The 21185-nt window shown below is 38.4% G+C and overlaps 4 protein-coding genes across 7 annotated transcripts; 1 reads left to right on the forward strand and 3 right to left on the reverse strand.

The window, feature by feature from the left end:
* Positions 1 to 1112: 1112 nt before the first annotated feature.
* LOC131292839 (uncharacterized) lies at positions 1113 to 7516 on the reverse strand. Of its 3 annotated transcripts, none has more exons than XM_058320930.1 (8): positions 7499 to 7516; positions 5621 to 5989; positions 4065 to 4177; positions 3855 to 3990; positions 3608 to 3767; positions 2668 to 2812; positions 2407 to 2605; positions 1113 to 2277 (listed from the first exon to the last, which is right to left on the reverse strand). In XM_058320930.1, the coding sequence occupies exons 2-8, from the start codon at positions 5987 to 5989 to the stop codon at positions 1291 to 1293; spliced, it is 2109 nt and encodes a 702-aa protein (XP_058176913.1). In that variant the 5' UTR covers positions 7499 to 7516; the 3' UTR covers positions 1113 to 1290. The 3 variants fall into 3 exon arrangements, with proteins under 3 accessions (XP_058176913.1, XP_058176911.1, XP_058176912.1); XM_058320928.1 differs by lacking the exon at positions 7499 to 7516 and adding an exon at positions 6765 to 7074; XM_058320929.1 differs by lacking the exon at positions 7499 to 7516 and adding an exon at positions 6580 to 6679.
* A 1102-nt stretch (positions 7517 to 8618) lies between these two features.
* Positions 8619 to 12165, reverse strand: LOC131292835 (protein lin-54 homolog). Of its 2 annotated transcripts, none has more exons than XM_058320921.1 (5): positions 12060 to 12165; positions 11008 to 11195; positions 9451 to 10946; positions 9171 to 9316; positions 8619 to 9093 (listed from the first exon to the last, which is right to left on the reverse strand). In XM_058320921.1, exons 2-5 carry the CDS (start codon positions 11179 to 11181, stop codon positions 8699 to 8701), a joined length of 2211 nt encoding a protein of 736 aa, XP_058176904.1. In that variant the 5' UTR covers positions 11182 to 11195; positions 12060 to 12165; the 3' UTR covers positions 8619 to 8698. The 2 variants fall into 2 exon arrangements, with proteins under 2 accessions (XP_058176904.1, XP_058176905.1); XM_058320922.1 differs by lacking the exon at positions 12060 to 12165 and adding an exon at positions 11764 to 11767.
* A 544-nt stretch (positions 12166 to 12709) lies between these two features.
* On the forward strand, positions 12710 to 15522 carry LOC131292860 (SET domain-containing protein SmydA-8). The gene is made up of 3 exons (XM_058320954.1): positions 12710 to 12856; positions 13466 to 14219; positions 14295 to 15522. Exons 1-3 carry the CDS (start codon positions 12710 to 12712, stop codon positions 15116 to 15118), a joined length of 1725 nt encoding a protein of 574 aa, XP_058176937.1. The 3' UTR covers positions 15119 to 15522.
* On the reverse strand, positions 15227 to 20890 carry LOC131292890 (serrate RNA effector molecule homolog). The gene is made up of 9 exons (XM_058320984.1): positions 20730 to 20890; positions 20532 to 20668; positions 20359 to 20455; positions 20089 to 20289; positions 18931 to 18997; positions 18480 to 18872; positions 16807 to 18419; positions 16622 to 16741; positions 15227 to 15457 (listed from the first exon to the last, which is right to left on the reverse strand). Exons 1-9 carry the CDS (start codon positions 20870 to 20872, stop codon positions 15379 to 15381), a joined length of 2850 nt encoding a protein of 949 aa, XP_058176967.1. The 5' UTR covers positions 20873 to 20890; the 3' UTR covers positions 15227 to 15378.
* Between the last annotated feature and the right edge of the window lie 295 nt (positions 20891 to 21185).

Raw genomic sequence — 21185 nt, forward strand, 5'->3', positions numbered from 1 at the left:
TCGAGTACTTGTTCTTCTAACAAAGAATATATAATCTAGATTTTTACATGCCTTCAGCATTTTTGCTCATAGTTTTATAGATATTTCTGCTTGTTGAAAGTAATATCGGCAAATGAAATGAAAAAGACGTGCATGCTGAAAGCCACGTTTTCAATTGTTTCTTCAGTGGCATTCGTTTCGTTCCAATCTTAAAATAATTCATTTGTGTATACACTGAACAATGTCTAGTTTGACGCTGAAATAACGTTTGAACAATATTGCAGACTGACTCTAGCTACAGAGCGACGCAGGAAACGGGATGGTACGAATAATGGGTGGGTAATGTTATCAAGCATCAGCCCTTTCTCAATAGATCAAGTGAAGATACAATCCAACTATGTGCAGGATCTTTGTGCGTGGTTGAAAAGAATTGCAAATATAACTTGTACATAATAGATTAGGTTAGGTTGGGAAACGAGACGATTTGTCATTGCGCTGGCCGCCTGGCATGTCACATTGGTGGCATTGGTCACGATGTCCTTTTACCAACATGGACGGAGCACCTGCGTATTTGGAGAGTTCTATTTTTTTAATCACTAGTGTAACACTCCATATCGGATAAGATAAAACTAACAATGAAACTTGCGACATGTTGACTACTCAATTTGGAATGTTTCTGCACTGATTTGGGAGAAAAGTATAGTCATAGAGAGGTTTAAAAATTAATCAACTGTTTTAAACTATTTATTATTCTCTACCAGCTGTTTGCTCTTCCAATGTAGACAAAACCACAAGCACACACGGTGAAATTTGTGAATTTTTGGAAAGAAACGAATAGCCATTAGAAAAACCATAATGGAATCAAGATGGTTGAGCCATTTTTGCATTTGTATCTACTTGATGAACACAGTTTTTTTTATCATGAATTCTGCAAATTCTACACTTTTAGGGGTCCTCAAAGGAGAAGCATATACTTTTCCGTCTGTAACAACACTATTGCAAATCTATAAATAACTGAAGTTTGCCAACATACCAGGTAAAGATACCAACAGGAATTGAACTAAAGGAATCTTCATTATCACTTTATGCATCGTTCCAAATAAACTTCTATTTGCCAACCATGTAAAATGAAATTTTAAAAAATCGTAACGCTTTATTGGTCAATTATTTAATGTTTAAGTTATATAAAATGTCGTGCGAGCATGTGCAATTCTTGCTTTAAGCCTTTTTTGATAAGATAACGAAGCTAAAATGCAAAGGTATGATAAATTTGTATTGGAAAGATTCTATACATTGCTTTCCACGCAGTTTTTACTTGTCCGTTTGTTTACTTCTAGTGGCTTTTGCGTTATGTTTAATATGTTTATTACTTGGTGATCTAGCTTTGTTTTGTACTCTTCGTAGTTTTTTGTTATGATAAATATTATCAGCAGTAATGATACTAGTCTTATGACTACTCAAATTTGCTCTAGCATTATTATGTAAAAGATCATTTGATGCTGCACTAACAGGATCTTGTGTTGATGGACCAATAACGATCGATTCGTGCCCGATTGCTTCAGTATTTCTTAAATTTAGTGTTGATTCACATTCATCGGCTGCTATTTCCTCAAGTTCACTAGTCCCATTTTCAACAGTCACACTTTTGCCGAGAGCATCAACCATTTCTGGGTCTTCTTTTCTAAACTCCTGTGGCGTATCGATTTTGTTTACCGACGATTGAATTCCCTTATTAAAAGATGGCATTGTACAAGCAGTCGATGAATAAGACGCCGTCAGTGCTGCTGAAGCAAATTGTGGATTTAGACATTTTGAAGTATCCAATGGAACCGTTTCATTATCATCGCTATGACAGAACATCACAGCATCGTCACTACAGCGTAAGGTGTTGGATATTGAACAGCAGCCTAATTTTCTCTTTTGTCCAGTTTTTACGATTATCGAGGAACATGGAATAGTTTCGGTTGGATTATTCGCCAACACTGTTACTGTAGCCTTCGCGTTTGGCACCGATGAATGCAATCGTTGACTTTTTGCCTGATCGATGCTTTGTTCTTTTTTATCTTCTTCCTCATATTTTTCTTCTTTTGCACTGAAATTATACATGTTGGTTCCTACCAGAGGGCAACTTTTTTCCATTTCTAACTTAAGTGGATCAACATCATTAAAAGAATTTCTTGGCTTAACAAATATGTCCAATTCTTCTGGACACACCGTTTGCTGAGACGTTCTGGAGATCGTGTTTGCAGGGCTATTTGATCGCCAATATTGTAGTTCCGTTTTGCATTTGTTTAGTTCCTAAATAAAGTCAAGCAGGCAGAAAACATCATTGCGTTAATGTCATGAATAATTTTAATTAGTGTTGCGGAATTGTAATGTAATTATAACCCCTTGAATAAGATTGATTAATCTTCAGCAAATACTTACTTGTAAAACTGTAGAGAACTTTCGTGACAACTCCTCGTTCTTCTTATCCGTTTCATCGAGCCGATTAGCAAACTCTAAAGTTTGTTTCTGTTGTTCTGCCAGCAATTTTTGCTGTTCTGTTATCATTTTGGCTTGCTCTGTTGCCTTTCGTCTGCAGGTACGCAATTCGCTGCGTAACACGGTTAGCTGATTATTGTAGCTAAACGATGATTCCTTGATTAATTCACTTGTTGAAACTAAAATTACTTTAAATAAGCTTACCGTTTCATACCCTGCTTTATTTTACGTATGCCTTTCCGGAGAACCATATTGCTCTGTGGTGGTGACGATGAATTCGAGTGTGATGTGTCTCGTGACATTATCGACGAAGAAGGCTCCAAGACAGCGAATGATTTTGTACTGTTGGCTGAAGAAAACAAATTATGTTTTTTGGCATAGTTGATTCATAAGGCGATTGCTTTACTATCGCACAAGAGAGAATATATAAAAAGATAATATTTGGTAACCACACCAATATACAATTGAAAATCGTAGAAAAAGTTATGGATTGAGATACCAACTTCAATATTATTTTTGGTTACGTTAACTGGGGACTGACTGTGAAGTTTCCGTTCACGCCACGTCGATCCCTAGGGACTGACGAATCCATGTCTCGTCGGTTGGTCAGTGTCAGTCTGCCAATGTCGATCCGCCAGTGTCAGTCCGCCAAAGTCGGTCCGTCAGTGCCAGTTCGCCAGCGTCGGTTCACCAGTGTCAGTCCGCCAGTGTCAGTCCGTCAGCGTCGGTCCGTCAGCGTCGGTCCGCCAGTGTCAGTCCGTCAATGTCGGTCCGCTAAAGTCGGTCCGCCAGTGTCAGTCCGCTTCATGTTCATGCACTCTCTTCGTTTCTTTCTTTCCACTTCATTTCGTTTAACCGGTGCTTATCGTGAATTGCAGACCGAGAGGCGTAAACGGAAAGTGTCACAAAATAGGATGGGCGGTTAACGTCAAACGATGCCTTTTAGTGTAAGTACCTGATGCATCGCTACTCAGTAAGCTTGTACATAACATATAATGCAACTGCATTCTACGAAACGGCAAAAAGACAAGTTTTAATCAAGAATAAGCAGGACAATAACAAAAAGCCTATGCTTCGTTCCATTGCTTGTAAATTACTTTCAAAATGGTTAGTAAATAAAAGAAAAGATGATAATATTACTTACTGAAATATGCAATATCAGGTAAATTAGGTTCTATGTGTTCTTTGAAATATTCCATCGCCATCGTAGATAGGTCAAATAGTTCATCAGTAACCTTAAAAGGCCGATCCAGAGAAGGTGATGTCCTTATATAACGTAATACGGAATACACCTCATCCAAAATCTGCAAAAAAATATATATTAAAATTAAATTATATGGCGGGCCGAATGTTATGTACAAAGTTTGGTATGTTGGAACATAGAAACTTACTGCGCCAGGGAAAAAACAACAGTGTTTTCTTTCAATATGCTTCCCGAATGTCATTTGCAGTAAAGAAAGACGCATATAACATGTCTCTAAGATGTCGCATTCACATGCCAGGGGATGATTTCTTCGCGCAGATTCCCTGTAGACAATAAGAGAAAATTAATAGGTTTAAAAAAATAATTTGATTTGTAAGGAAATGAAAGCTTTCATTACCTGCGAGGCATTTTCGCTTTCACTGTATGAAATCGATTATGCATTTGATTCTGCAGCTTTTGAAACGTGGAATTCAATATCGAACTGCACACATGGTTCATTTGATGAGATATCTAATAGAAAAAAAATAACAATTTAGTGGGAATTTAAAAATAAAAACATTCTAACTGCGAAATTTAAGGTACCACCAACCACTTTTCTATCATGAACCATCATGAGCCAATAATGTTGAATAATTTTCAAAAATCTGAACAAAAAAGTTTAAAGCGTTTACAGTTGGTCAACAGGACATCAAAATGTAGTTCCCACACCTTTTTTTGGACTGCAGGTTAGCTTCGTGTTGAAAGCCAATTATCAACCCCTCTTATTTTATTATTTTTCTTGCCACTGCGTAACGGCCATCTCCATGTTTGCTCTAAAATTTACTAATCTTGTTTAGTCCATGGTTTAAACTGTAACGGGTTCCTAAGACCTAATACCACAATGAAGAAGTGGATATAATGACGAGCTATATGAGATTAACAGAGTCCCAGTCGCGCAGAGAATTAGTTCCACCAGGCTTCGGTGGGCTGGTCACATCATTCGAATGACACCGGACGATTGGGATTGACGATTGAGTAATGTCCGTTTAGGCCGTCCCGAAGGACAGAGGAGGCGTGGTAGGCCTAGATTGAGATGGAAGGATGGTGTAGACGAAGCTACCAGAAAAGCCGTGCTATGGAATTGAACCAATTCGGATGGAGCTTCGTCGAGCTCGGAAGGCCAAGACTGCTATGCGGATTTAGAATCACATAAGTTAGTAATTAAGTCCTAATACCTTTTGGTAAAACCGTCACAAAGATAAATCTATAATTTCCTCAAAGAAATTTAAAACAAAATAATGAAGCAATTGTCATTTACAAAGTATGTGTGAGTAAATGTGTGATAAAAATTAGTATGATATTCCCGTTATCTTTCTATTACGCCTTAAGGTATGCAACAGGTATCGTTGAAAATATTTGAGTTACAGAGTTCTCCAGCCCCTTTTTAATTATAACAAACTGTCTTTTCAGGTTCTTTTTAAAAAATAAAAACATGAATGAAGCATTCCCAAATTCATAAGTTGTTAATTGACTTCTCTTTCCTCTAAACAGACTAAAACTTCTCAAATAGCATTATGTGTACGCTCAATACACGCAAGTCATTGCAGCTAGTACAGCACATTTTCCTGTATGACCGTTAGTGGTCATGCCGGTGGAAGGTTCGGTCTTGGTGGTGGGGAGCACCTCGGCGCTCGTAGGTCGATTTTCTTAATAATCCCATTCAAAAGGATAATATGGTAATACGTATCAAGTAAATGATTCCATTCGATTCACAGGTAATTCGCACATGGCAAGTAAGACGTTCGCAAAGTCATGTAAATCATGATCACCATTTTGGCATGGAAATAAAAAGATAGAAAAAACTTTATGATTGTTCGAAACAAACCACCAAGTATAGAGTGAGGTAAAACTAAATTCACAATTTAAATACAATGAAGAAAATACTAAAACGTAATGGAAAATCTAACTACTTACCACTCGCATTTGGGCAATTTTTTTGAAGCCCACGAATGAAAATATATGTCCCAAAAGTTCTGCTGGTAGATCCATCAAATTAATCTCTTGTTTAGGACGATGCTGTAGTTGACGCATGGTCTGGTGCATCTCCGGCGACGGAATATCCTGTATCAATGTGATGACTGAATTGTTGTTAGAACTGGACGAAGCTAATCCATGCAGACCAAAAGAGGAAACTTTTCCACAACTCGTGATCGCCATATTTGAAGATGATGCGGTTGTATTTGAACCCGATATTGCCAGAGATGATGCATTCGACGTGACGCGAAAGGAGTGCAGGCCGCATTCGTCGGATGAACCACCAGTCATTTGCCGTGTTGAGACCATCTAGTTAAAAAGGAGGAATAGATAGATTAGAAGGTGCCACCCAAACCGTAACAAACGAAAAGTACAGAGATTTAAGATGCGGTGTACGTTAAACTCATCCGATTTGTTCGGTCAGAGGAAGTTGTTTCATCCGGTTCTTCCGCATGTACTATGTGAGGGTTACGTTTTATGTATTGCAACATGCCTGATTGTGACCGATGTTGACCAATATATATTAGCCACGGCTCTTTCTTCTTACTTTTATGCACTTTGATTCAGGTCAATTGACCTACAAGAAGTAACCTTTAATTCCAGCCTTTGGGCCTTTTTCTGTAGCCAACCAATCCACTTGCCAGAGCAGCGTTGGAAAAGTAAAAAACAATCCCTTGCCAAATAAATTAATATTGCTTCCCTTTTTTCTCAGCATTCTATTGCCAGTCATTTTTACAATATTGTTGACATAAAGCTCTACAAAATCGCTGTGGCTATCGATTTTACACACATCCAAGATCGCAACGAGTACTTGAAAGATGAATACATTTAAATTGGTAATTCCCTGTTATGGACTGCGTTTGCCATAAATGAAAAAGGAAGAATCAAACTAAACTTACAATGGCACAATGATACACGAAAGAATCCTACACTTCAACACAAAAATGATACACAACTTCACTTCCTTGTAGGTCACGCTCAACACCACACGACGAAGAATTTGCCAACATAATACTTCTAAGTCTGTAAAAAGAGATCGTGGATTACGATTGCTTTTTTTTCAACATCCTGTAATGAAACAAACCTTAACGCTACGAAAATCCTCTCAGAACGGTCTGAAATCGATGATATGTTTTCCTTTCTTATTTCACTTCAACGATTGATGCTGAAAAAGACCGAAATATTTGGCGATGATATGTCTAGTCAAACACACACGTTTGCTAATTGTAACACTATTGAGTTCCAACTGGCGGATGCCGTTCGACAGTTGGTTCGTTTGACATAAGACTTTGGCGAAAAATCAATTAACAAAATGTTACTAAAAGAAAGTTCCGACGACTGCTTAAAACTCTTTATGAATCGTTTTGCCACACAGTCATTCACTGTCCTATATTATTCTCTTTGTGTTTGCGATCGATTGTTATGTTACGATATGAACAAAAATGGTCCGAGCGCTGAACAATCGTCGAAAACGTCAATCACGGACAGCCTTCTCGACACCAAATATTTGACGTTTCATTCATTCATTTAGGATGGTTTACATGACAAACATCGAATACTTCATTGCAAACTCATATGTGAATGTTACAAAGGATGGTTTTTTGGAGCACAACAATCCAATACGATTGAGAGTTGCAGTGCTTCAGATCAGTCCTTGATAGAAACTTGTGACTAGGCGAGGTCCTAAGCACTGGGGTATATTTTTACTTGATTTATGTTGTAAAAATGGGGTATTATAGCAAGTAAGTGGGATTTGATAACTTCAAAAATGTATTATCGGAATTTCTTCTATTCGTTATTGGGAAACGGTATACGAACGGAAACTGCAACGAAGGTAACAGCTGAACTCCTTTCCCGAAGAGGATCATCAAATCAGCCTAAAACATAGGGTCAGTAAGGAACTTTTGGCCCACTAGAAAGGAGATCAATTGATATCGATTGGTATCGATTTATTGTAGTAAAATACCAAATTTTAGAGCGGTTGTTCCAATATTTTTCGAGCAAATCGTTAAAATTTACGAAACTGTCAATTTACTTAATTTTAATTAAACTTTTTCAACCCATCATGCTGTACGCCGATAGTTCGCCCACCTTATAAGCAACCACTGCGTAACTAAATCGGAAGTAATGTTTTTCTTAAGCTTTGAGTGTTTTTAGGGATTACCGAAACGTTTCTGGAATTTTTTGAGTACGAGAAATAATTTAAAGAATGAATAAATTTCGATGTAAAAGTGGGCCAAAATAGATGCAAGGAAATCTGGTTTCGACTGAAATGAAATTTCTATGCATTCTGACACTGATAGCTGATTGTCAGAAAATTTCTAGACGAAAATGCGATCATCCTTAAAAAAAGTGGATATTAAAATATCATATTAAACATTTAATCTCACTTATTTAACAGTGGTAAAAGCAAATAGCAGCTTCTAAATTATTTTAACGATTATTCAAACCATAAAACCCATTTTTTATGTAGGCCAAAACTGGTATACAGGTGGGCCAAAATAGCGACAAAAAGTGTGTTCGATAGTTGATAATTTCTCAGTGAAAGCATAAAATAAACTAAAAAATATGAGTTCTATTGCATGCTTAGATAGCTACTGTACATTACTATACCAAGTTTATCGTTTTATGGTCGATACAATGAGTGCAACGATTTCTTTCGTGGAGACCCTTCTCTAAGTTGCCCATGGGCTGAAATTGGCACTTAATTGGCAATTGGTGGTTTCGGTATTCTATGAAAGTAAATTTAACTTAAATTTTGTAAAGTTTATTATGTATCGCGACTTTATGTGCTTATTTTATACTGTGCTCGAAAGAAATATATATCGTAACTAGAATTACTTCTTACTAGCTTTATATTATTACATAGTTATGAATTAAACATATATTTGATACGTTTTGTACGCAAACACTGTTATCTGTTCCTGATAACCAACCCATATTTTTCACTAAAATCATGAATTTTTAAGCTACTTCTATAGTGGTTCACACGTACGCACTAGTTCATTTTTTTAAAGTTTAATTTTCCGTTTTAAGTGCAAAATCTTTAATTTCGAGCAAACAGCGGCCGTATTCTTCCAGTATCATTCTTTCCGATGTACGTATGCTACATCCTCTTTTGAGACATTCATCAGCTTGCGCTACCATGCATTGGACGGTGGCCTCTATCACGTCCAATGTCATAAAGTTATGGGGATGCTTTCCCTCTGGTAGCTCCGAGATGTCATCTTCGATAAAAGATGCAGAACGCTTCAATCCCCTCGAACTTTCACTTGTAACAGAATTGTTAGCATTCGAATATATAATTTTGTTTTTGCCCGAAAGTTTCGCACTGTCTTCAAAAGTTTTGGTCGATGTTTCTGGATGACCAAAGTAGTTGAACTCCTGGGCGAATTGATCCGTATTGCGACATCCTTAAAAACAAAAACGAGATTAAGAGTTATTGTTAGTTTTTTCTTGAACTCTTAATATTATGTTGTTCATAGCTTACCAACACATTTGCAGTTACTAGAGCACGGTATTTTTGCCTCATAACACTCGCAGTAGTTTTTCAAGCAACCGGACCGTTTACAGTTGCATCCTTTGGTGTGCAAACGCGTGCCATCATCCGCTGTTCCGTCTGTTACAATTTTTGGCCTATAAACAAAAGATTTATGATAAGAAAAAGTTAATAAAAACATTGTTTAGTGTAATTTCAATTTCAATTCACATTCAATTCGCATATACTGATCAAGCAGCACTCAAGGATGAAGCCAGAAGAGAATACTTACTTGAAAGCGTTAGGGTTACGTTCAAGTGTACATCGAACGGCTTTTTCACGTTCAGCTTCGTGGTCAAATGTATTGTAACAATCCTTACAGTTGCAGTTGTAACAGAATTCACCGTTTGCGAAACAGTCACAGTAAAGTTTTAGGCACTGCGATTTTGTACAGTGACATGGCCGTTTTTTATATGCCTCCTCTGGGAAACCATAAGAGGTATTTTTGCGCGTTGTCTCTATATCTACGTCAACCATTTTATCATCCAATGCAGTTGCCTGCGCAGCAGAGCTTGCCTCATTTTGGTCCGGTAGTTGTTGCTGCTTACTGGGTTCAATCTTTATATTTCCCCCTTTCACGATTGAAATGATGTTATTGGACGTTTGTGATTGTTTCGCAATTACCAAGCGCTTCGGATCACCAACCTCTTTTTTAATAATGATACGCGTAGGAGGGTTATTTTGATCCAATGATTGGGCATTGGTTCCTCCCAATATAATTTTCCGGGTTGTCGGAAGAACTGTTGGTTTTCCGCTTACGGGTGTTGTTGATGTGCCAACTGCTCCAATTCCACTTCGCACAACGTAGGTACGATTATTTTGCAGCACAATCTTTGAGGTACCTGCGGACGCACTTCCAGATCCAATTGTCGTTGATACAGGTGAATTAGCAGCAGGAGTTTTGTTTAATGTTTGAAAAATCATGTTTGGTGTTGTACCACTTCCCACGGGAGCCCGCTGGTTAAGAACCCGCACATACTGAACACCCTTCATTCCCGGTACATACCGCGGCTGTATGTTGGAGGTGGATAGTTTCTTCGGCAATATGGCATTGCTCGGCTTGATAACAATTGTCGCATCTTCGCTGTCGCCTTGAGATGAAGTGTTATTAATGATTCTGTGAGGCGCTATTGTTACCCCCTGTCCAGCGGCTTTTGTCAAGTGAACAAGTGGTTTCTGTATGGTAGATGATGTTCCTGGTAGTGCGGTTTGGGGCAATGTTTTAATTGTACCAGCAGGAACCGCTTTCATTGTTAGAGCATTCTTTGCGATTGTTACTGTTTTTACGGTGCCTGATGCCGGAGACGAGTTTTGTGGCTGAATTTGCAACACACGTGCATTCTGGTTGAGCGTCACTTTAGAAGTATTGGCCTGTTGGATTATGTTGGGTTTGGAAATCGAAATTATTTTCTTTACCGTTTGCGGCGGTTGCGATGACGCTACGTTCATTATCATTGTACCGTCTGTATTTACTAAACGATATGATGTTGTAGATGCTGTCGATTGAAGAGTAGGTTGGGTAGAATTTAGTAGCTTCATTGTTCCACCACTAATGGAACTATGTGGTTGCACCACTATTTTGTTTTTATATTTTCCATCAAGTGTATTTGTGTTGTTCCATACTATAGAACCTTTAAACATGGTTCCTTGGGTACGAACATCTGCAACTTTCACGGCAGGTCTTTCGTAACTTTCCTCTTTCACATCGTATGTTTCATCACACATTTCCTATAACGATATAATCATATTAATTTTAAAACCGATATACACACATGTTCTATTTATCTACCTCATCAACCTGATCGTCTGGCATGCTGGATATTTCCACTAGTTCTTCTAATTCATCCATGGATGAAGGGTTTGCGTCGTCTTGATATTCTTCTTGCTCTTCTAAGGTGTACTCCACTAAATCATCCGATCCAGTGCAGGATTCATCATCAATTTCGTGTTTCAGGTTTTCCATGATAACTGATAAGACTGTATTTGTAGAAACAGAAATAAACTATGAGTAAATGATTCATTTTTTCTAGTTGTGTTAAACGATGATCACATATTTAGAAACCACCTCACAATAGTTACAGACAGCCTGACAGGATGACTATTTTAATCATGTTTATCCTCACTGTGATCTTATTTGATTTAAGAGATTGATTTGCAGCTTTAAAATTTGTAACAATAGTAAGGCAAACAGGAAAAATGTTTCTTTATTGTACAATTTTCATATCATTCATGCAAGCTACATTTATGATCAGTATGTTTTTAGTTTTTTTGAATTCAAATTCAAAACAAACCCTTACCTAACCTCCATTGTTGCTAAACCAAAGGATGGACAAACAAGGAGGTGAGGGAGAGGAATTTTTGACTGCGACGTTTCACAAGAGTTCAGTACAGGCAACTCATCTTATTGACCCCTATATGCGTTAAATAACACGGACAACACAATTTACCCGAGAAGCAAACCTTTTGTTAGCTATGTTTTTCCGATGGAAATGATATCCCGTGTCTTGATGCAGCCAAGTTTATCTACGAATTACGTATAGCAAACCTTTGCGTACACTGCAAATGTATGGTGTTGCTGCCCAGCCGCCCGACGTGTTATGAATGTCGGGAATTATTGGAAAATATTAACTGGCTGATCACATTGATACGTTACTGTCGAACGATCCTAAGCATACCTGGTTTTATCAATACAAACATAACTTTCCGTTTTTCTGCTCCATCTTTGCTGCACCGAACATATCACAAACGACGCGTATTTATTGATGGCATTGGACTAACGTTAAGGTTAGTGAAACCATCAAGTACACAACGTCATAACTGCAACAGTATTCGCATACATACCTTCGACTTATAAAATCCTAATATGGAAGTCACAAAGTGTAAAATAAATTTTCAAAATCAAATTTTTATGCTCCGTTTTTCATCACACCGTGCCTCTCTAAAGCAGTTTGACTTGTCAATTCAATCAGGGCTGCCAACTGCAACGCGATGATTTGAATGTTGACGCCGTGTTGTCAAATTTGAAGATTGTAGTCTAACAGTTGGTACACCGCTAAAACGTTTTCGTCAAATATCTAAAAATATGCATTTAACTTTCTCGGCCTTGTTTTACCTGTTAGTTGACCATAATTTTTGACTAAAATTAACATATTTAAGAACACAAAATCAGAATGTATTTACACTTTGGCTGAAAATCTACACTAGCGTGGAAGCTGCAGCTCATGAACATTCGAATCTATACGAGAAATATTTACTCGTTAATTTATAATATATTACCAAAAACAATACATATTAAATACAAACCATCGACCAGTTTTAGCGCATGCGTTGCCGACTCACAACGGTGCACTTATGAGCAGGAAAAATTTATCGTTTAGTAGCAGTTTTGTTTTACCCGGGCACAGATCGTCGAGAAAAGTGGACTAAATTTTCACTTCTTCCAAAAGTGCACACTTTACACTCCATAAACAAAGACAAATTGGCTTATTGCAATGGAAATAGAAAAAAAATGTGGCCTTTGTGGAGAGGACTCAAAACATAAGTGCGCTGCTTGCCAGCTAGTTTACTATTGCTGTCCTGAACACCAGAAAAAGCATTGGCGTGTTAAGCACAAAAATGAATGCGCGAAACCATATGAGGTGATTTTCATTGTTCTCTTTTACAAAAAACTCAGCAGGTTTGGATTAACAGCCAAATCAATAAAAACGGTTGCTTATTACCGTAATCGAAAGAACTATTAAAAAAGTTCTTTTTTAGATTTCATTTGTCTGCCATGTGCAGGATCCATTTAATTTAAAAATAGAACATAGGAAGAAACTCAGTCGTACAAACACATGTACAGACGGCTAAGACCCACTTTTGCTTTTGAGGCACTTTTTGCCCTTTGCACTCGAGGTCGTTTTCTCGTGGCAATTTCGGTAAAATCAGGTAACAATTTCACGCGTACTCCAAAAACAGTTCCAAACAAAAAATATAATTTCGCAAATTTTAATCAATCAACTAGAAGCATCCTAAATCAGAACAAAACTCACTTTTTGGCCCTAGAATTATTATATTAAGTTACCCGTTTAGTTGGGTTTCATCGTGATGCGAAAAAATAAAATGATCTTAAAAGAAACATTTGTAACAAAACAATAAACTAAATTAAAACTAATAATTGTGAATAACAATAATAACCACAAAAACAGTTTTATATTGATTAAATTATTTTAAAACCTCAGCTAAATTCTTTCTCATAACTTTCACAGCTGGCCAAGAATGAGGAAATCGGTCGGTTCTTCGTAGCAACAAAAGCAATTGGAAAAGATACAATTCTTTTCACCGAAAATCCGCTCGTCATAGGGCCGAAATGGAATTTGGATGAGTATGAGCAGAGGTCGACGATAGTACCGTGTGTAGGTTGCTTCGCTGATTGTCACCTAGGACAATTCCAGTGCGGTTTGTGCCGATGGCCAGCCTGCAAACCCGATTGCCCCGGCCTAACCAATGGTAATTTGCATGGATTAGAGTGTGGTATACTTCGTTTCGGACATCCACCGAAGCCAGGAGATGATCCAGAGTCCTTCTTCGAATATTATCGTTATGATGCGCTGCTTGTGCTTAAGTGTCTTGCTACCCAGATTGGAAGTCCTGCCCTGTTTGACCAGATGATTAATCTCGAAAGCCACTACGAGGCTCGCAAGGGTACTCGTTACTTTCGTGATGCCGATGAACGTATCGTGTCGTATTTAATCCGAAATTTTTTGGAGCCTCTTCAAAAACTGGAACTTAAGGAAGGAAAACAGGTTCTTAAGATTTGTGATCGGAAAACACTCCATATGATAAGCGGCATCCTCGAAGTGAATGCAATGGTCATCCCCCTTGCCAATGGCAGGGAAATATGTGGCCTATATCCGATCGGATGTATGTTGGAACACTGTTGCATCCCCAATTCGTTCTACACATTTGATTGCTCTAAAGGCATGAAACTTACATTCAAAGCGGGAAGAGACATTGATAAGGGTAAGACAGATACGCTAGTTGCATTATACTTAATATAACTATAGTAATAAATTTGCATTTTTTTTTTTTATGCAGGTGAGCACTTATCGACAACGTACACACACTCGCTGTGGGGTACCCAACTTCGTCGCGAGCATCTAAAGACAAACAAATACTTTTCATGCAAATGTGAAAGATGCTCGGATCCAACCGAGTTGGGAACGTTTTTGAGTGCGTTGCGTTGCATGGGACTAGAAGGTGACCCTTGTGGTGGGTTTCAGCTGCCGATTGATCCGCTCTCCAATGAAAGTGATTGGAAATGCAATAATTGTCCTGTGCAAATTACATACGACCAAGTGAACTTTCTTATGGGCAAGATAGGAGAAGAAGTCGACGATGTTATGGAACGAAAATCTTCAGTTAAGGAATTCGAAGACCTGATTCATAAACTACAAAACTTCTTACATCCAAATCACTTTCATTTACTGACGTTGAAACATTCGCTAATACAAATGTATGGCCATTTCAAAGGCTTCCTATTATGGGAGTTGTCAGATGAAATCTTGAAGAGAAAATTGCAAATGTGCCGCGATATGATGCGTATCATTGATACACTAGATCCACAATCATTTCGATTAAGTTTGTACGCTGGTGTTATTTTTCTTGAGCAGCAAGCTGCACTACTAGAACTGATCAAAAGAACTCAAAGAAAATGTGATGCAGAATCTCCGATGGATAATAAAATAGGAGACGTACAACGGAACTACGACGAAGTGGTTCAATGTCTTAGCCGAGCGAAGGCCATTCTAAAAAATGAGATGGGTACCCAGCAGGGGAAAAAGCTACTAGAGAAAGTGCTTGAAGCTTTAGACCAAGCTGAATCAATGAAAAATATGGTCACAGTTTCGCTTGTTGATTAATCTATAGAAAAAGATCCTTTGCCTTAACTACATTTCGGGCATCGTCGTCCAGACGCTTTATTTATTTTCTTTTGGAATATGGTACTATGACAGAATGATATATACATATATATCATATCATTTCATTTATTTATGATTACATAAGAGATATCAAATGTTGGTAGCATACAACCTAGAAATAATATGATCGAACAGAAAATATAAAATTTGTGTTGTTTCAAAATTACGCCTGTCAGCACAGCGTAGAGGTCAGTGAGAGTTTAAAGAAACTCGTCCGGTTCACGAGGAGCATCCAGATCTCGGTAGTGAATTACTGGTCGATAATCTGGTCCGCCCATTCTAGAAATAAAAAGTTATGGGCAGCAATAGAATGATACTAATGAGTTTTAATAAAAAGCATAAAAAGGTACAACATCTACCGTAAGTTCTATAAATCTAATTTTCTGTTGTTGCGTTATTATTTGTTTTCGTGAAATGTACATTATCGTATCTAGATCTCTGATTACAAACAATCTACATTTTTACTAATGTATTGAATTACTTGTTGTCATAATTGCATTTCTGTCGATGCAGATTATTGTTCTCAATCGCAAACGAAAGTGGCCGTTCTAACAGCTCACGTACATTCGATACTGTGTTTAATCTTCCAAGTGCCATAAACATGCAATTTTCATCGATCATTTGATTTATCTCTTTTATAGCTCATCACACTGGTCACCAATAGTGGCTTGGCAAAGTCACTGGATTGTCAAACTGGTGAATTGAGCAAGCTCATTAAACTCGTTTGCTCGTTTGGCAGTACAGTGGTTTTACCAATGCCACCATTGGTAACCAGTGTTATAACGCTTTTAGCTAACTTGATAAGAATGGATATTTTCATTTGTAAATGGCCTTTGTTTGTTGCGCTGCTCAAAATTTGAGTTCATCCGTCGAATACGTCGAATATGTTTGACGAAAACTGCTTCTGGCTATTAATAGAGTAATTGGTAAGATGTACAGAGGGAACTTTTGGTTGAAATGTTTTCTCGATTGTTCTAGCTTTATTGAAATGTTACACAAACTAGTAACGTTTTACGGGCCATTTGAATTAAAAGAAGCTATCATTAAAATTGGGCATATCCAAGTCACTGTAGGCGATGATCGGGCGTCGAGCCTCCGCCACCGAATCCCTGAGTTAGCAGCAGGTTTAAAGACAATCAATGTCAACGCATGGGTTTGCGCATAATCATCGATGATTTTTTATGAAGTGTAGCGACGAAGAGGGTAATATATCACAAAAGACATTACATAGATGGCGGAAAAGAAAGAAAAAATAAAAATAAAACTCAGTGGCTTTTAATACAGCGACATTTTGAATGTCAGTTGAGTTAAATTGAGTTGAAATGAAGAATAGATTAATACTATTTCAACTTATTATCAACTCCCAACACTACATACACTATACGCAACACATTGTTTTGCTTGCTGTCCCAAATGTAAAAAGGTTATTTCTCAATTACATACCTTCCCCCACGACCATATGGTGGTCTGCCTCGAAGATTAGGTGCCATCATTGGTCCCGCGGCGTACGGTGCATACACAGAAGCGTAACTGGGAGCCATTCCAAACGGTTGATTGCGATATCTGCAGGTTTAAGGAAACAAGTATGAAAATACAAACACTAATAAACAGATAATATATACTCTTACCCGCCAGAACCAGCCGCAGAAGCGTTTAATGCGTTTTCCGATCCTATTTTTTTGTTGTTGCCTGGATGTTCCGGAAGCTGCGGGCGTTTAGCATCCTTCAGATAGTTGTTGAAGTACTCAACCTCTTTACGTACTTCTTCAACCTTTTCCGCGTGTTTATTGAATATGTGCTTTCGAACAAAATCTGGCCCCTTAAACTTCTTACCAGAAAGTGGACATAACCATTTATCTTTCGCCAGCTCCTGTGTGTTCGCCGTTATGAACTTTTCCACTTCGGCCTCGGCATCCTTTGAGCCAAGTTGTTTCATCTCTGTCTCATCTAAACTGATTATTTTCGTAAGAAAGGAGGCCATTTTGCCCTCGAATGTGCGTGTGTAGTCATGAATTTCATTGCTGGTCACTTTGCTTTGCGGTGGTGGACCACGAGCATGTATGATGCCGCATCGATTGGGCATTTCATCTTCGTACGGATACTCACAGTGGTTGTAGAAATCCACTGAATGAACCACACGCAGGTATAGAATCAATTTATCCAAAACCTCTATCAATTGTGGATCTCGTTCAATATTTTCTCCTTCTGATCCCTTCTTGTTTTCGTCACTAAGACCCAGCAGTTCTTCCTCTTCTGCTGATGCTTCCTCAATTAAATAATCGGTAATATTTTGCAAAACTGGATTTTTAGATTGCAAACCAAACGAAACAACCCCTTGTCCACTGGCGCCATTTTTAGTATCCGTCGAGTCGCCTCCATTGTTCCATCCATCTTTCCAGAGGCCCCACTTATCGTCTAGATTGTGGGCTATTCTTGCCCCAAGTTTAATGTCGCTGCGCACAACCGTCTTGTGACAAGTAATACCGTTAACTGGGCGCACTCGTCGACTTAGATCTTTATTAACGATTGCACCAAGTTCACAATCACGCAAGCGAATATTGTTCAAATTCCAGCATATTTCTTTAATGTTGACATCTCGTTTAAATGTCACCCAGCCACGCCTGAACCAGCGACGTTCGAGTAATGGATCTGCAATAGCTACCCGAAGGAATCCATTGTAGCGGCGGCACATTGCTTCTACTTCAGCCTTTGTAATTGAAGGGGCCAAATTGCGCAGAAAGATCGAACTTGTCCGGTGTAGCGCACGGGGGCTACTATCGTTAGGTGCATCTTTAACCAAATCTATGGTTTCCGGTTTTGGCTGACTAGAATCATCTTGATCTTTCTGTAACTTATCTGCATTCGATTCATTGTCAGCATTGCCACTGGTTGAACTATCCTCAATTTTCTTGGTACCATCATCTACCATGGAAATATCGGATTCCGTCTTTCCTACGAGCTTCTCATCGCCATCACCTTCGTCCTGCTTCGATACATCAGTTGGATTGTTGTCCAAGGATGCTTCTTCATCTTTTTCAACTTTCTCTTCACCTTCCTTAACAGCCTCCTCTTCTTCATCCTCTTGTTTTCGCGAACCTTCTTTTTCCTCGTCCGAATCACTAGATGACGACGAAGATGAAGAAGAAGAACTAGACACAGAATCTGAACGACTTCGCTTTTTTCGATCTCCTTCAGTTTTTTCCTCTTCACATTGCTTTTCGTTCTTTTCGTTATTTGAATGCTTCAAATCTGCATCATTTTCTTCGGTGCTGCCAAGAGCTGGGCTAGGAATCTTAATAGCTCCAGATGCTTCGTCTAGTTGATCAGTTAAATTGCCATTTTCTGCATCTTGTTTAGAAAAATCCTCACTCGTCGCGTTTTTGCTTACAGTCTCTTGCTGCATGTCTTCCTGCTTATCCTCCGTTGATACATTAGGAGCATTCCCTGTTCCGGGCGTTCCTGTGACAATAGCATCAGCTTTTGGCTTATCGAAGGATAGCGTTGACGGTAAACGCGCTGGCTCGACGGATACTGGTTTTTCATCGAGCACTTTTAAATCGTCATCTGTACCACCTTCGAGTTTAATGACCACTGTATCCAAGAGCCTCAACAGTGCATCACTGTTCGATGCATCTACAGAAACTTTGTTTATATCGTTAGAATTCAGTAGCTCCAAAAACACCTCACAGCGACGCTGAAAAACAATTTTAGTTTACTTTACAACTTTTACTTTTAAATTCTGCATCACTTACCTTCAAAAACCCTAATTGTTCTTCCTTGCGTTTTTGAGACTCTTCTGGGTGATACTTGATTTTAAACCTAAATGTTTGAAGTAGAAAACGAAAAAAATCATTAACAAATAGAGTACTGATAGTTCAGTTGAATGAAGCATAGCATTAGGTCCTTCTCGTTGTAGTTATTTTCATTCTCAATCATAATTAGTATGTTTTCCAGTTATCTAAAACGGCACGTTCGATATTTTCATTAAGAGTCTCATTGTAACAGAAAACTCTAAATGCGCAACATAAATGCTGGGACAGATTCACATGGAATGGAACCGGTTTTAACAATTAAACAACGAAAAGGATAGACTTTAGATTCTTCTACCTAAATGTGGCTTACCACACTCAGGGAACACTTTTTTTGTTATCTCCACTGCTTGATACACATAATGTTAAGAATATTAAATACCTCTGGCTTGAATTTTGCTTGCTTAATTAGCTTGTTTGTTGTACCCACGGAGTATGTAGAGCGGTATATGGTGCTAATGCTGCTTACGCATGTAGCACCACCAATGGTGTTTGATGTATCATAACTTTATTTTTGTACTATCGACGACCAAATTTCGCGAAGGAGTGCTTCTTATTAAAAACTAAGTTTACACAGGCATTGCTCGCCTGTTAGGCTGACAAACTGTATCTCATCCCTAACGAAATCCATACTTTGACGGGTTAAAAGTGTTTCGCGACGGAACTGCTCAAAAACTAACGATATATGAGCTCCCTAATCCCTAATTCGTGTCACCCCATTTTTCTGTTGAAAGATGGCAAACCGTTTTCTGAGAGGCAGGACAGTCTACGTACAGAACCGAGTAGTAGCATAGTTCCTCGGCAGAAGACTGATGGAGATGCAAGGCCAGTATTATTAAACATGGAGACCGTTCTTTAATATATTAAATATTGCAGTCATCTTACTGAGAGAACTAGCCACAGAAAGTTCTTAAGTGCGATTGTGCTGTTAAGGAGAAGATGTTATTAAATTTTCTAATACTGTAAACCCAACTGTCATCCCACTTGAATGCATTTCCATAATGGTCATGATAATCATATATGGACGCAAGATGAGATAACAGGACTTTGGGTAGAGAAGAGAAAATTATTTCATTTTATGCCGCTGAACAATTATCTTACCATTCCTCATCTTTATGTGCTACAAAGAATTCATTCATCTGTTGTCGACGAAACTCTAGCTTATACTCGTTGTATTTAGCGATCGCATCGGAGTCGGATATCGAATCATCTTGAGTTGCAAGAAATTGTTTCAGCGTCATCATACAGGGTTGTGTTTGGGTATCTAACGATGATGCTGGCTCCCTTAAATGAGAAAAATATCTGTAAAAGTGTATCATAGAATAGGTAACCAACATAGCCAAATTACCAAACAAAAGACAAAACACTTACCTCTGATGTGAAGACGCTTGGGGACCATAAGAACCGGACCCAGAATGCATGCCAAAATGTTCATGTGGGTAGCCATAAATTCCATAGCCATCATGACCTAGAAAGTGGAAACGATATTTAGTGCTATTAACATTAATTGCACGGTTAAAAATATAAATAATGAAATATTTTACCCCCAAATCTGTGCCGCCCTTCATCGCCCCATGCTTCACCGCGCATACGCTTCACAGCAGGAGCTTCACGAGCTGGAGAGTATCCTCGATCTCTTGGAGGAGGCCGGTAGTCACGATAGTCTTGACGTGGTCTTGCCCTGCAATGTTACCCATCATTAATTTGAGGTAAGTCTTAAAAAATAAATATTGAAAACATACCGCTCAGACCAATCATCTCTACCCCTTGAACGATCCGGTCGATCTGCACCTCGTCCATAGCTATCACCTCCACCACCGGCACTTCGCTCTCCACGAAATTTATCACGACGTTTACGATCGTACTCATCGTCGGAATCGCCCATCGTGGTATGCTTTCGTGGATAATTCGGATTTTTTCAGAAAATAACACTTCTTGTTTAACCAGGCTTTGGACACAAAACACTGAAACGAGACAATAGAAAATTCACGAACCATAACCTTAAAATTTTCCCTACGCTATGTGATAGGCAACCCAATTGCTGAAACTTAGCTTAACTGAAGCAAATTTAACTCAACAAACATCAATTCATAACTGCACAATATTTAAGCGGCAGGTAGAGGATTCTTTAGCAAGCAAATATCAATAACACAAAAGTATGTCAAACACTAAATTTTTTGATGGCTGATGCGTTGTCG

The sequence above is a fragment of the Anopheles ziemanni genome, unplaced genomic scaffold (genome assembly GCF_943734765.1).
Source record: "Anopheles ziemanni unplaced genomic scaffold, idAnoZiCoDA_A2_x.2 scaffold_12_ctg1, whole genome shotgun sequence".
NCBI lineage: Eukaryota > Metazoa > Arthropoda > Insecta > Diptera > Culicidae > Anopheles > Anopheles ziemanni.

Bases quoted from the DNA above. Each gene is read 5' to 3' on its own strand.
- LOC131292839 (XM_058320930.1), bottom strand. From the start codon at position 5,989: ATGGTCTCAACACGGCAAATGACTGGTGGTTCATCCGACGAATGCGGC. The intron at 3,991-4,064 runs GTAATGAAAGCT...TATTGTCTACAG, and splicing joins AAAGCGAAAATGCCTCGCAG to GGAATCTGCGCGAAGAAATC. The intron at 3,768-3,854 runs GTAAGTTTCTAT...ATTTTTTTGCAG, and splicing joins GTTGTTTTTTCCCTGGCGCA to ATTTTGGATGAGGTGTATTC.
- LOC131292860 (XM_058320954.1), top strand. From the start codon at position 12,710: ATGGAAATAGAAAAAAAATGTGGCCTTTGTGGAGAGGACTCAAAACAT. The intron at 12,857-13,465 runs GTGATTTTCATT...TAACTTTCACAG, and splicing joins AATGCGCGAAACCATATGAG to CTGGCCAAGAATGAGGAAAT. The intron at 14,220-14,294 runs GTAAGACAGATA...TTTTTTATGCAG, and splicing joins GGGAAGAGACATTGATAAGG to GTGAGCACTTATCGACAACG.
- LOC131292835 (XM_058320921.1), bottom strand. From the start codon at position 11,181: ATGGAAAACCTGAAACACGAAATTGATGATGAATCCTGCACTGGATCG. The intron at 10,947-11,007 runs GTAGATAAATAG...ATATCGTTATAG, and splicing joins CAGACGATCAGGTTGATGAG to GAAATGTGTGATGAAACATA. The intron at 9,094-9,170 runs GTAAGCTATGAA...TTTGTTTTTAAG, and splicing joins TAGTAACTGCAAATGTGTTG to GATGTCGCAATACGGATCAA.
- LOC131292890 (XM_058320984.1), bottom strand. From the start codon at position 20,872: ATGGGCGATTCCGACGATGAGTACGATCGTAAACGTCGTGATAAATTT. The intron at 18,420-18,479 runs GCTATTAAGATT...GCAGATTTGAAG, and splicing joins AACTAGACGAAGCATCTGGA to CATTCAAATAACGAAAAGAA. The intron at 16,742-16,806 runs GTAAGAGTATAT...TTAAACCTGCAG, and splicing joins TCTGCGGCTGGTTCTGGCGG to ATATCGCAATCAACCGTTTG.